Genomic DNA, 13,839 nt, shown 5'->3' with positions numbered 1-13,839 from the left:
CCAGCTCCCACCCCGCCCCCGCCAGCGTTCAGGCCGGCTGGCCTTAAAGGGGACGCGGCCCTAGTGGCTGCTCGCGGGGTGGCCCCCGCTCCGGCTCCGCCCCGTTTCCCGCACCTCGCCCCTCCCCCCCACTTCGTCCCGCAGCCCAGTGGCCGCGCCGCTGAGTTGGGCTCCCCTGTTCCAGACTTGTGCAGAGCGGGTGGAGAGGTTGGGCTTTTCAGTGGAAGCAGCATCCCTGCCGTCTGGGACCTGGCGGAGGGCGTCTCCACTCTGGGGGAAGCAAAGGACCCGCCCTGACCTAGCCTGGCCCAGCCTGGTCCTGCCCGGCCTGAGCGCCCCGCCCAGGAGCTGACTCTGAGGCAGGGGCCACTGGGGTTCCAGAGGTAAGGGGGCTGGGGCGTGTGTGTAGCTTGGGGGGAGGGAGTGACTGCACCCAGATGGTTCGAGAGCCGGGACGCGCGCGTAGGGCTTTTAGAGTCCGGGGATGGGAGGCGGGAGGTCTAGGTGCATACTGGGCCTTGCTGTGTGACCTTGGGCGAGTAGCTGCCCCTCTCTGGGCCGCAATCTCCTTCATCAATTGTGTATATAGAGATACCGCCCCTGCCCCCGCCCCCCTCAGGGCTGAGGGCACCGGCGTCCAGTGTCATGAAGCCCGCCAGCCTTTCGTGGGATCCGCAGCCCCAGTCTGGGCTGGGAGCGGGTGCACTGGTGTAACTGGAGGGAGGGGTGGGGTCGAGCTGGGGTGCAAACTGAGGGGCCAAGCGGCCGCCTCCGCTTGGAATGGGCTTCTGCTATTCTCAGCATCCTCGGCCAGGGCGTACTCCCCCTACAAGAACCCTTGCGAACAAGAGACCTCGATGTGTCAGCCTGGTGCCCGCCCTTCCAGAAAGCCTGGGATGGGGGTGGGGACGCGGGCATCAGAGGTATGTGAGGGGTGGCCCCCATTGGGGCTGGCTTCCTGAGAAGTGAATATATGCTCCCACCTTCTTCCCTTCTCCTCCTCAGTTCTCCTTCGGTAAAAGGGCAGTTGGGTTTTACTAGTAACCTTCCCCCACCCTACCTTTTTTTTTTTTTTTTTCCTTGCGACAGTTTGGCCCAAAGGAGTGCCTCCCAGTAGTAGGGCGAGGGGATCCTTCCTGGGACTGCCTTGGGTAGAAGTTCAGTTAAAAAATACAGAGAGAAATGCTGCTGACTAGAGACCTGGGGGACGAGGGATGGAGGGACTTCTCAGTGTCAGGAGGCACAGCCTGGTGCTCCCCCCACCCCCTGCCCATCCCAGGCAGCCAGGCAGCTCAGGCACCCAGGGGAGTCAAAGGAGGGAGACTGGGTGTGAGGGTCAGAGAGGAAAGGAAATGGGCTTCTCATTGCTAGGGCTTGGAGGAGCTGCTGTGCTCTGGGGTGTGGAGAGATTGTGAGCCCTTGAAGCCCCCTCCCCTGTCCCATGAAATTCTGTGAACTTTTGACCTGAGGGTTACCAGGAACAGGTTTGTTTGTCTGTTGTTTTCTTTTTCTTCAACTTTGGTTGTTTGAGTCCTTTCTAGAATAGCCCATCCAGTGACCTCTGTAGGGGCTTTCTTGGCTGATGTTTAAGATTCTCAGGGTGATGGATATGCAAGACCAGATCTGGGCAGATGAGGGGGCAGTGACCGGACCAAGGGTTAGGCCAGTCCCTGGAAGGTGCTTTTCTGCTCATATCCTTGGTTCTATCTCATCTTGCTGTCACATGTCTCTCGGTCACTTGGCACTCCTTCACCTCTGTGCCTGGTCCTGTGCTGGGCACTGGGCACAGATGGGGGACCGGACCTACTTCCTACCAAAGGAGATCCCGGCCTGGTGGGGGAGATGGGCATAGAATCAATCCAGTTACACTGCCCAGGGATGAGAGAAGCGAAGAGGTCCTTTGGAAGCCAAAGCCCAAAGATTGAGTTGCAGGGGGATTTGGAAAGGCTTCCCAGAGGAGGGGGCATGTGACCTGGGTATTGAAGGATGAGTCAGAATTTGCCAGGAGAGAAGAGGAAGAAGCCCTTTCTCAGCAGAGAAAACTTCACCAAAGTGTTGAGCAGGAAAAAGCCCACTGCTCAAATTCCTGTGGATTCACCACTAAGTGGAGTTTGTCAAGTTCATCTCCCACCTGCCCCTTTATTAGTTTAGTGTCACAGAAAGGACTTGAATGTCAGGCTCGGGAGTTTGGACCTTATCCTGAAGGGGCTGGGGGGCCTTGAGGGTTCTGAGCAGGGGCATGGCAGGATGGAGTTTATTGTCTAATGAGGTAATCTGATGATATTTGCAGGGTGTGTCGGAAAGACCAGGGGGGGATGGGGAAGTCTGAGCTGGGGCCCAGGGAGGGAGTGAGGCAGGACATTGGAGCTGTTCACACACACACACACACACACACACACACACACACACACACACACACACACACACACACACACACACACGGTGCTTTGGGGGTGATGGGTGATGGAGATTGAAAATAGTCAGGCTCTACTATGCAGGAACAGAGACCTGTCAATATACAGTGGAAAGGTGGAGGGTCATTTGAGAGTTAGAGGGACAGTTAAAGGGATCTGAGCCTTCCAGGGGAGGGATCATGATTTTCTTGTGTGCTATCTGTACGTCCTGGAGCCGACTGGGTGTTGCTGGGACTCCCAGGCTGTCATGTCAGCAGTGAGAGATATAAGCCAAGGGTATGGGAAGGAGCCGCAGCACTGGCTGGGAAAGGCTAAGGGGTGGGCAGGTGATCATCTCCCATTCTGGGGTTCAGAGGCTCTGAGAGGTGGAAAAACACCAGCATTGATGGTTGTGGCCACAGTGGGGGTAGTGGCTGGACTAGATTTGAAGCCTGGACTCTGTACTCCTGCAGGACACATGTCTCTAGTGGAGGATGGATTGAGGAGGGGAAAAAGGAGATTGGTTAAGAGGCTTCTGCGCTAGTCCAGGCCAGAGGTAAAGAGGAGCTGATCTTGGGTGGGGCTGGAGCTCAGGGGAGAGAGTGGAAATGATGAGTTGGCTTCGAGGGCTAATGGATGAAATTCCTTGTAGAATCAGCTGGATCAGGAGTACGTGTCTCCTCGTCTTCTTCCCGGACTGTGTGGGTTTTGCCTCTCAGTGCCAGATGTCCCAAGAATAAACTCTTACCTATTCTTATCTATTATCTGGCCCTTATCTTTTTTTTTTTTTTTTTTTTGGCTGCAACCTTGTGTCTTGAGGGCTCTCAGTTCCCCAAGCAGGGATTAAACCTGGGCCATGGCAGTGAAAGCCCCGAGTCTTAACCACTAGACCACCAGGGAACTCCCTGCCCTTATCTTTTTTATACCTTGTCTCAACCTCATCAGTGGTAGGCTCAGAATGGTTCCTGTTTTCCAGATGAGAAGGCTGAGGAGTCCTAGCAGGGACTCACCCAAGGTCACCTGGTGATTCTGAAAGCAGAGAACCTTAGTCTCCTGCTTTAACGCAGGCTTTTCTGAGGGAGGACATGGCTGCTGTTCGCTGCTGCACTTGGCATGGGGCAGCTGTCTCTTGGGTCAGAGCCAGTGTCGACAGGCCATCTCCTCATCCAGAGCCTAGAAGGAAGGGTAACCCACCCTCCCCCGAGGAGCACTGGGGGTCTGCTTCTTCCTCCCCTAGAGAGGATGAGTGCAGGTTCTAGTCCCACCCTGCCAAGGCCGTGTCTTTCTCCCTTGTTGACCCTTGGCTTCCCCATCCATGCCGTGGGGAGAGCAGGCATTGTTCTGCCTCCCTTCCGTGGCCTGGGATGGGTCAGGTGAGGTCCACTCCTCTAAAAACCCCTTTGCATGAATGCATCCAGGATATTACTGAGTGGGTTTGTTGGTGACCATGGTGACAGCTGACCTCAAACTGCTTGCGTGGGAGTGGGGTCAGATAGGCAGGGCTTGCTGGAGTGGTCAGGCCACAGACTGCACAGAGGCTGCAGGGCTGGCCTCGGAAATCAGAGCCCTCACAGAATGGCTCCACTGACCAAGCTCCCAGCTGCCAGGCACAGACCACCTTATGTGATAGGTATCAGGTAGAATGATAGGAGATTGCCAGCATCTGATCCCTCCCTTTGATGTGGTTCAGGCTGTTATCATTTATCCCCATTTTACAGAAAAGAGGCTCACGATATTATGTGTTCAAGGTCACACAATGAGTTGCAGGACTAAATGGGATTTACTCCAGGTCACACTAGAATGCAGGACTCCTCATTCCTAGTCTGATTTTCTTTCCACTTCCAGAGCCTTCCTTAGCCCCAGAACTCCATTTCTGCCTGCCCCCAGGTCCTCTTCCTCCACACATGATGTCAATATCTCATTGATTAGGATTTCTCCTAATAGAGGCTCAGAGAGCATAAGTAAGCTGGATGGTAAGCAGAATGCATCCCGGTTGAATCTCAAAGAATAGAGTCTAACGTCGTTCCAAGCTTGGGGTGGGCCCTGGGCATATGAACTTATATTAAGTGCTCAGGTGATTCTGAGGCAACCAGGCCAGCATTCAGGAACCACTGATCTGTGCCCTGGCTACATCGTCTAGCCTTACTCTGCAGTGACTGGCCAGCCATTGAAAAAGAAGCCTGGTCCCTGCCCCAAGGAGCTCACAGCCTGGTGAGAGAGAGAGAAACAAATGTGCCCATTGCATTGTAACACACGCAGTAATGGAGGTTTAATCTCGGTGGAGAGCTAGGACAGAGAAGGGAGCGTCCCCATAGGGCCTGGCACATATTTGGGGTCCCACAGTATCTATGGTTTTGCATAAAAGTTTCTGGCCCATCATCTAGGAAATTTCTGGCTTGTCTTCACACCTATTCCAGGTCTTAACAGTAGAGTAGTTTTCACTGAGACAATAAGTTTAATTAAACACTTAGCGTATACTGAACCTTATATTGGGTCCTGCCTAGTGTGGGATTATACGAGGAAGCAAAGAAGTGGTCCTGCCTTTTAGGAGCTGAACCTGTGGGAACCAGCATGAGAATCAGGAATCAAAGTGGGTCAGCTTGGGATGAAGTTTTCCAGAAAACAGCTAAAATGGAGTGGAAGGACAGAGGGAAGTATATTATGGCTCAGAGGAATAAGGTAGCAGTAACTCACACCACACTCTGCATTTGCTTATTCAACAAATGCCTTCTGTGTGCCAGGCACTGTGCGAGGTGCTGGGGATCCTGTGGTGAACAAAACCTGACTTGGTTCCTGCCCTCAGGAACCTATATGGTATAGTGGAGGAGGATGACCCCAATCAAGTAATCATGATAAGTGCTATAAAGGAGGACAGGATGCTCTGAAATTGTTAACAGGGGCATTTGACCCATACAAGGAGGCCAGACAGGCCTTCTGTGTGGAAGAAGTTTGAGCTGAGCTCTGCGGGGTGAGCCAAGCAAGGAGGGGAGGGAGAAGCGAGTGCCAAAGCCCGGGGCAGGGAGGACATAGTGAGCCCACAGTGAGGGGCTGGTGTGGGCTGAGGCTTGGGAGGCGACAGGGCCTGCCTGTGCAGGGTTGAGCACAGAGATGAGATGATCTGCCTTAGTGGAGGAGATTCGGACCCGTACAACTCCGCACTATGTGATCCCAGCTGCAACAGAGGAAGAGGCCACAGGTGGCTGTAGGAGTCCAGATGAGGGATGAATTCATGCCTGGAAGTCCAGGGAGGTTCTCATTAAGGATTGGGTGTTTGAAGTGGGCTTTAAAGGAAAGTAGGACTTTGCCTGGTTATATGAATGTGTGTTAGTGGTGGAGGTCTTGGGAGATAGGATGTTTCAGGCAAAAGGCACAACGAACACAAAGAGGAAAAGGGTAGGTCATTTGAGAAAGAGCAAGAAGCTGATTGGGGGCAGAATAAAGTGCACCAGAGATCTCTGGAAGCCCTGTCAGCCCTTCCTTTCTGGAGGTGTGATTTGTGTATGTGCACAGCTCATCTCTCCACAGGACATGGCTTGGCCAAGACCGTGGACAGCAGCTTCTAGATCCAGCTCTTACCTGCCTCGCCAAGAACCGATGGAGGTCCCCAGGGAGGCCTGAGGAGAGAGGGGCAAAGGGGTGGAGGAGGGGGAAGGCTCAGGTGTAGGCTTTGTGAGATGAAAGGCGCTCATCAGCAATAACTGCAACCCACTGGGGCTTATTATATGCCAGGCATTGTGCTTCTCCTCATCACGTCACCTCCGGGGGAGGGAGGTATCCTTGCCCCACTTCACAGATGGGGAACTGAGGCCCAGAGAGGTTGAGCTGCTTGCCCCCAAGCCTCAGCACGCAGGGGACCACGTGGGGGATCGGTCCTGTCGGGCAGAGTGTGACCCTGCTCCCTGTCCCCTGCAGCGTGGCCGCCATGGACAAGATCTTGGAGGCGGTGGTGACGTCATCATACCCCGCGAGCGTGAAGCAAGGGCTGGTGCGCCGAGTGCTGGAGGCGGCGCGGCAGCCGCTGGAGCGGGAGCAGTGCCTGGCGCTGCTGGCGCTGGGCACGCGCCTCTACGTGAGCAGCGCCGATGAGCTGCCCCGCCGCGTGGGCTGCCAGCTGCTGCACGTGGCCGGCCGCCACCACCCAGAAGTCTTCGCCGAATTTTTCAGCGCACGCCGAGTGCTGCGCCTGCTGCAGGGGGGCGCCGGGCCGCCGGGCGCCCGCGCGCTGGCCTGCGTACAGCTCGGCCTGCAGCTGTTGCCCGAGGGGCCCTCGGCCGATGAGGTGTTCGCGCTGCTGCGGCGCGAGGTGCTGCGCACCGTGTGCGAGCGCCCGGGGCCCGCGACCTGTGCGCAGGTGGCGCGGCTGCTGGCGCGGCACCCGCGCTGCGTCCCCGACGGCCCACACCGCCTGCTCTTCTGCCAGCAGCTTGTGCGCTGCCTCGGCCGCTTTCGCTGCCCAGCCGACGGCGAGGAGGGTGCCGTGGAGTTCCTGGAGCAGGCCCAGCAGGTGAGCGGGCTCCTGGCGCAGCTGTGGCGCGCGCAGCCCGCTGCCATCCTGCCCTGCCTCAAGGAGCTGTTCGCCGTCATCTCCTGCACAGGTGCGTGTGTGATAGGGGCGGGCGGGACCCGTGCGTGCGGAGTCTCCTGTGTGGCGTGCCCACCTCGTGGTGTGGCGTGTGCATGATGGTGCACAGGTGTGTATGAGTGTGGGGGCGGGTGCTGTTACTTCGTTTAGTTAGCAGGCCCCTTCTGAGCTCCTGCCGGGTGGGGGGCTCCTATCCGGTGGTGCCTGCTGGGCACGCAGAGAGGAGGGGACCCAGATCAGTCGGGCCTGGAGGAGGACCAGGGGGCTGAGACAACAAGATGTGGGGTGGTCATCATGTCCTTTGGGTCAGGTGGGTTTCGTAGAAGTGATGACTTTTGAGTCAGGCCTTGAGAGCTGGGTAGCACCAGACAGCAGGGATAAGGTACTCAGGGCAGGCAGAGTGGAAGGTCTGGAGACATGATAGAACCTATATGTGTCAACTGAATTGTAAATCTTGGCCCTCCATTGACAACTGTGGAAATTGGACTGTAGTTTAAGTGACTGAAATAAAATCTGTGCCTTCCCTGATTATAGGGCTGTTCAGGGGAAAGGAAGGGAATGTACCTGGCAGGAGGAAGGACCAAGGCCAGGTGTATAAGGACCTAGGTCTTTATACAACTGGACAACAAATTTTGATAACTAAATTTTTTTTTTTTTTTTTTTTTTTTGCGGTACGCGGGCCTCTCACTGTTGTGGCCTCTCCCGTTGCGGAGCACAGGCTCAGCAGCCATGGCTCACGGACCCAGCCGCTCCGTGGCATGTGGGATCTTCCCAGACCGGGGCACGAACCCGCGTCCCCTGCATCGGCAGGCGGACTCCCAACCACTGCGCCACCAGGGAAGACCGATAACTAATTTTTTTTTTTCATCTCTATTGGGTTCCACCTGGAATGTCCTCCCTCCCGCCGAGTCACATAGCCCTCCTACGTGTTCTTGCCAGCTCCAGTGTTACCCCATCTAAGGGTCTATGCCTATACATGCACAGCTGGGGGTTAGTGCTTTTTTCTTTGCCCAACACAGGGCCAAAGCAGTGCCAGTGAGAGTTTGTTGAGTGAATGAGCTAAGATGATATCAGAGGCTGGGATGCTATAGGAGGCAAGGAGGTGGCCCTGATGTGCTCTTTGCAGAGGCTCCCTAGTTCCTTGGCAGCATGAAGGACATGTGGTGATAGGGGAGGTGTGGGGTCCACTTGTCCTGCAAAGCTCAGCCCGGGCACCTGTTCCAGAGGAGGAGCCACCATCTAGCGCCCTGGCCAGTGTGGTCCAGCACCTCCCATTGGAGCTCATGGATGGTGTCGTCCGGAACCTCAGCAATGATGACAGTGTGACCGACTCCCAGATGCTGACTGCCATCAGCAGGTGGGCTGAGGGACGAGTGGTGGTCAGGTCTCTCTCTCTCCCAGAAGCCCCTTCCACTGGGTGGGATTGCTGGGCTAGATATAGTGTCAGAGGGCCCAGGCCCTCATGCTTGTTCATTCATCCATCCTTCTTTGAGCCCTTCCTGTGCCTGGCCCCAGGCTGGATGTGTAAGACACAGAGAGCCTTGCCCTAGTGATGCTCTCAGGCTGGGTACCAACTCTGTGACCCTGGACAAGTCAGTGAAGTCTCTGAGCTTCAGTTCTCCCCGCTGTAATAGCAGAGGTGGTATAAGAAGTTGTCAGGTTTCCACAGGGTCAATGATAGGAGGTAAAATTACTTTAATGAAGTGCTTTCTGAGTTTGGCAAGTATGATAAACAGAGTTTGGGTGCTTTTCAGCTCACAGAGCTCTTGCACATCCCCCACCTCATTTGAACATCATTGCACCTGTGATCTAGCCACATATGCCTGGCCCGTGATCCCCGAATGTGACACCTACCCTCCTGCCTGCAGGCCTTTGGCTCTACAGACCCCATCTACCTGGCATCCCCCCTACCCCCCTGCCATTCTTTCCATACCTGTGTGCAGATCCACTGTCTTCATTGGGCCTTCCTGGATTCCTTGTCTTCAGTGGGTAAGAGTGTAGGCTCTGGAGATAAGCTGTGTCAGTTCAAATCCTGGCTCTCCCACTTCTTGCCTGTGTGACTCTGGGCAAGTTACTCAACCCCTCTATGCCTCAGCTTCCTCATCCATAATTTGTAGTATAATTGAACTCATCTTACAGGTTTGTTGTGAGGATTGAATTAGATAAAATGAGACATTATGTGTGAAGTGCATAGAACAGTGTAATGGTAGCTATTATTACCATAATTACTACTATTTGCTTTGCTCTCTATTGTTCTCTTTATAGCCCAGTCTACTGAATATAAAAATAATGATACTAGTGACGTTTTTCTGAGCACCTACTGTGTGGCAGCTTCATGCTCAGTGCATGCAGGCATTACCTTGAGGGGGTCAGAAGGGTTAATACATGTAAGGCAGATGGAGCAGTGCCTGGTACAGAGTGAATATGACATAAATGTTAGCTGTTGTTATCTCTTTTAACTCATATAACAAACCTGTGAGGTAGGTATTATCCCCATTTGACAGGAAGAAACTGAGGCTAGAGAGAGTAAGTGACTTGCTCCAGGTCACAAGCAAGGGTTTGCTGGAGCCAGAGCTTCCAGCCTGGGGGCAGTACTCCTCCTGCCATTGGGCCTCACAGTCCAGACAGAGGCAGCCAAAAGCCCTGTTCTGCCACTGCAACTCACTGTGTATGAGGTGAGGTTGGGGATACTGAGAGGGCCTGGTTCCCCTTCTGCCGGGCTGGGAGCCCCAGTCTCTGCCAGGTGCCTGTGCTGGTCATATTTGCAGTTCCCAGAGGTGTCCTGTTCATCCCACGGATCCCAGGGCTGCCATGTGTAGGTGTGAGTCAGTGTGGGGGGATCTCAGGTCATTATGGCTGGTCCCTGGGCTGCCCCCTCCCAGGCGTTTGGGCCTCCCTGATCCTTGTGTCACAGTCACTCCCGTCACCAGGATGATCGACTGGGTGTCCTGGCCCCTGGGGAAGAACATTGACAAGTGGATCATTGCACTGCTGAAGGGCCTGGCCGCTGTTAAGAAGTTCAGCATCTTGATCGAGGTGTCACTCGCCAAAATTGAGAAGGTTGGTGGGCCCCTGTCCTAGCCCTGGCTTCTGGCCTTTCCTGCTAGTCTCTTGCCAGGGGCAATGCAGGTCTGGGAGGCAGAGCACGGGGCTCCCACCCAAGCTCGCTGTGACCTGGGACAATTCACTGCTTCTCTCTGGGCTTCAGGTTTCCCCCATTCATTCTTCTGACTCTTCATTAAAGTGTGTGTGTCTGTCACTTTTGGTATGTCCATCCATCCATCCATCAGATATCTAACTGTTTTGCTGTCCATCTCACCACCCATCCATCCACCCAGGTCTATGAGCACCTCTGTGTTCTTACTCCCACATGGGTCTGCTGCTTTAACTCCAGCATCTCTGGCCCCCTTTCAGGCCTGTGGCTACCCTTGGCCTTGGGTGGCCCAGGCCTGGGGGACTCCTGACAGAGGCTTTCTTCCAGGTTTTCTCCAAGCTTCTGTATCCCATTGTCCGGGGAGCTGCCTTGTCTGTCCTCAAGTATATGCTCCTGACCTTCCAGCACTCCCATGAGGCCTTCCACCTGGTAAGGGCCCCTGCGTGTTGCCCCGAAGGTGGGCGGTCCTGCATCCTCCACAGGTCTGGCTGGAGGCCAGACATGCTGTCTCTGTTGGGGCATAAGGGGTTGGGGCTTGAAGCCCAAGACTTCCAAGTCCTGGACGTTAGGACTGGAGGAGACTTGAGACCCAATTTTACAGATAGAAAACTGAGGCCAAAGAATGGGTGTGACCTCCCCATGGGTCCTGAGTAGAGCGACAGGCCTAGAATGATGGCAGCTGTGTTACGTGGGTGCCAGCTATGTGGCAGGCACAGTGCTAAAGACAGTCCACATGTTCATTCATTTTACTCCCGGAGTAGCCCCAAAGGGAGGTTCTATCATTTTCCCCATTTTTCAGTAGAAGAAACTGCAGTTTAGGGAGATTAGGTTGCATGTCCCAGGTAACAGCTGGTGAGCGGTACAAGGAAGATTCCAGCTGAGTTGGTCTGACTCCTGATCCAGTGTCCCTCCTAGCTTCCCATGGTCCTTGGTCACTGCAGAAACTTTATGCTTCCTGATTTGTGCAGTGGGAACAGCACAGAACCAGGGGTTGGGGTTATGTGGGGTTGAGTCCCAGCTCTGTCATTTACTAGATGGGGTGACCTCGGGCCAGGCACTTACCTCTCAGGGCCTGGGTTGGGTGGGACAGGATTAGATGAGGTGACATTTATCAAGAGCCTGCTGTATTCTAGGGACTTGGTAGATATTTATTTCTTTTCATCCTTCTCCCAAGCTCCCCTGCTCCCAGTTCCTGTGGCCTGACTCTTCCATCCCTGGGACACTAAGGTGTAGCCCCCCTGTGGGTTTGAAAGTTGACACGGTAGCACAGAGGAAAGAAATGGACTTTGAGTTCAGACAGACCTGGCTCAGACACCAGCTTCTCCCAGAACCCATGGTGAAATCCTTGGCAAATTACGTAACCTCTCTAACTTTAATTTCTTCTCTGTAAGATGGCGATAGTAATTGCCGCATGTCACTGTGAGTGCTTGACATATAAAAGTTTGCTGCCACTCATGTTCTGTCAGCTGCCACCAGCTGACCACATTGTGGCCCCAGCATCACTCCTGGGTGACAGAGTAGCCCTGGTCACTCAGACCTTCAGGCGCTTCAGGCAGGTTGGTTGGCTGGTACTTAATAGGTGGGGCTCAGGCTCAGGCCTCCCCTGAGCTGTGAGGAGGGAATTATTTGTCCCATTAAACAGATGAAGAGACTGAGGAAGAGTATCCAAGGTCATGTGTCTCATAAAGAGGGTCACCTGCCTGCAGAGCTCAGGGCCCTATGCAGGTAAGGGGCCCAGTGGTCAGGTGGGCAGACCTCCTTGCTTCAAGGAGCTCTGGGTGCTTCCGGCACTGACCACCATCCCATGTCTTAGGTGGGTAAACTGGTGCTGACTAACCCTGCTCTGCTCTCACAGCTCCTCCCTCACATCCCCCCAATGGTGGCCTCTCTGGTCAAGGAGGACTCCAACTCGGGGACCAGCTGCCTGGAGCAGCTGGCGGAGCTGGTTCACTGCATGGTGTTCAGGTTCCCCGGCTTCCCGGATCTGTATGAACCCGTCATGGAGGCCATCAAGGTGAGTGACAGTCCCCCCTGCTCCCGTGCCCCACTCTGAGGAGGTTGCTGATTTGGGCTTTGCTCAAGGCCACACTACAGGTTAGTGGCCGCCCTCCATCCTTTGGTCCCTGGCTGTCTCCCATTACCTCCCCCAGCCCATCGTGTGCTTCAGGCACACTGAGCCACCTGCCATTCCCCCAGATGGATCTTCCTCTCGCGATTGTTCTGAGCCTTTGCATATGCCGATCTCTCTAACTTAAACTCCTGCCTTGTCTGCCTGGATAGCTCTTATTTCTACCAAGCCTTCTTCTTGAAGGTTCTGCTCAAGTGTTTCTCCTTCAGGAAGCCTTCCCTGATAACTCTAAATTACACGCCCCCCGCACTCTGCCCCTCAGCTGGGTCATGGCCTCTCTGAGCTTCCACAGCTCTAGTGTATCCCTCAGTCACCCATTGTCACTGTCTGTATGTCTGTTTCCTCTTAGACTGAGCATTCCAGAGCAGAGATGGTTTACAGTTGTTCACAAGACTTATGCCCTACTCTGTGCCAGGCCCAGGCTGGGAACTGGGGACACAGGCATGAGGCAGACCACGTCTCCTCCCTTTGAGGAGCTCACAGCGTAAAGGGGTGACTGACGTGTGTACCCGTAACTGTGATCTAAGCAGCTTCAGAAATGCCTGTGAGGGTCAGCCTGAGAGCGGTGAGGCGGCAGAGGAGGGAAAGATCTCCAGTTAGAGGAGGAGGCTGCAAGGAAGAAAGGGCTTCTGAACCGGGCTTGCTGGGTTGCTAGGACAATAACACTTGTGGCTAGAGTCACACTTGGCGGTGTCTTTCCATACATTTTGTCGTCTGTTGCTCACTAGAAACCTGTGAGGCAGGTACTATTGTTATTTCAGTTTCAAAGATGAGGAAAATGAGACTTGGAGAGGTTTGGTGTCTTATGCAGTCACGGAGGTAGTGGGAGATGCAGCCAGGGCTGAGGGTTGCTGAGCCCTTTCCCATTGCTTGATACAGAGGGCAGGTCCAAGTGTGGGTGAAGGACATCCAGGTAAGTGGTGGCCCTTTTAGAACCTCTGGTCAGACTTCCATTTCTGTAACACAGCAGATAGGTAACCTGAGAAGTGTCCCATTACAAAACACCTAGAAATGCTTGTTAAAATGTAACAGATGTCTTTTTAAGTACATAGCTGAGCTTGCAAGAGAGCAAGGGGGAATCCCCAGGGGCCAAAAAGGAAGAGAAAACCAAATTCCAGAATGGTAAATGAGAGATGATACTCTTTTGCCCTGGGTGGGGAGGGGCAGTGGGTGAGATGGCCAACCTCAGTCCCCAAGGGGCTTGAGCCGGTGGGGACAGGAGTTGAGGCTTAGGGTCTGCCCCCAGCAGGGAATCAGCACTGAGAGGCCCATGTAAATCAGGACCCAAGAAAGGCTTTACCATTAGCAAAAGGGTGTTCTAGAAAAAATACACATGGTTCCAAGTAGACATCAAGGAAGGCTCTCTGGCTTGGTCTGGGCTCTGGATTGGGAAAAAAGAAATTGTCATCGTTGGACTGCTCTCATGTGGGTTTAGGGGTTCAAATTCTTATCTTCTTTGGTGTTGTAGCACCCTAACCTCATTGAAAATAGTCATAAACTTGTTATACCCAAGGATTGCCTAATAGAAACAGAAATGATACTGCTTTCAAGCCACAAAGATAGAATTCTACTAAAGATGAGT

General features: G+C 54.2%; 1 protein-coding gene across 1 annotated transcript in view; it reads left to right on the top strand.

Moving 5' to 3' along the window:
* Positions 1–213: 213 nt before the first annotated feature.
* The window catches only part of USP35 (ubiquitin specific peptidase 35), a 75,096-nt gene continuing 61,470 nt past the window's right edge, over positions 214–13,839 (top strand). The window contains exons 1-6 of the mRNA XM_082844523.1: positions 214–383; positions 6,306–6,988; positions 8,200–8,332; positions 9,906–10,035; positions 10,457–10,558; positions 11,985–12,143. Coding sequence (XP_082700649.1) covers positions 6,316–6,988; positions 8,200–8,332; positions 9,906–10,035; positions 10,457–10,558; positions 11,985–12,143 — 1,197 coding nt within the window. The 5' untranslated portion in view covers positions 214–383; positions 6,306–6,315. The remainder of the gene's footprint in view (positions 384–6,305; positions 6,989–8,199; positions 8,333–9,905; positions 10,036–10,456; positions 10,559–11,984; positions 12,144–13,839) is intronic.

This window comes from Leucopleurus acutus (assembly GCF_964270905.1).
Source record: "Leucopleurus acutus genome assembly, chromosome: 8".
NCBI lineage: Eukaryota > Metazoa > Chordata > Mammalia > Artiodactyla > Delphinidae > Leucopleurus > Leucopleurus acutus.
This window is presented reverse-complemented; position numbering and strand designations above follow the sequence as displayed.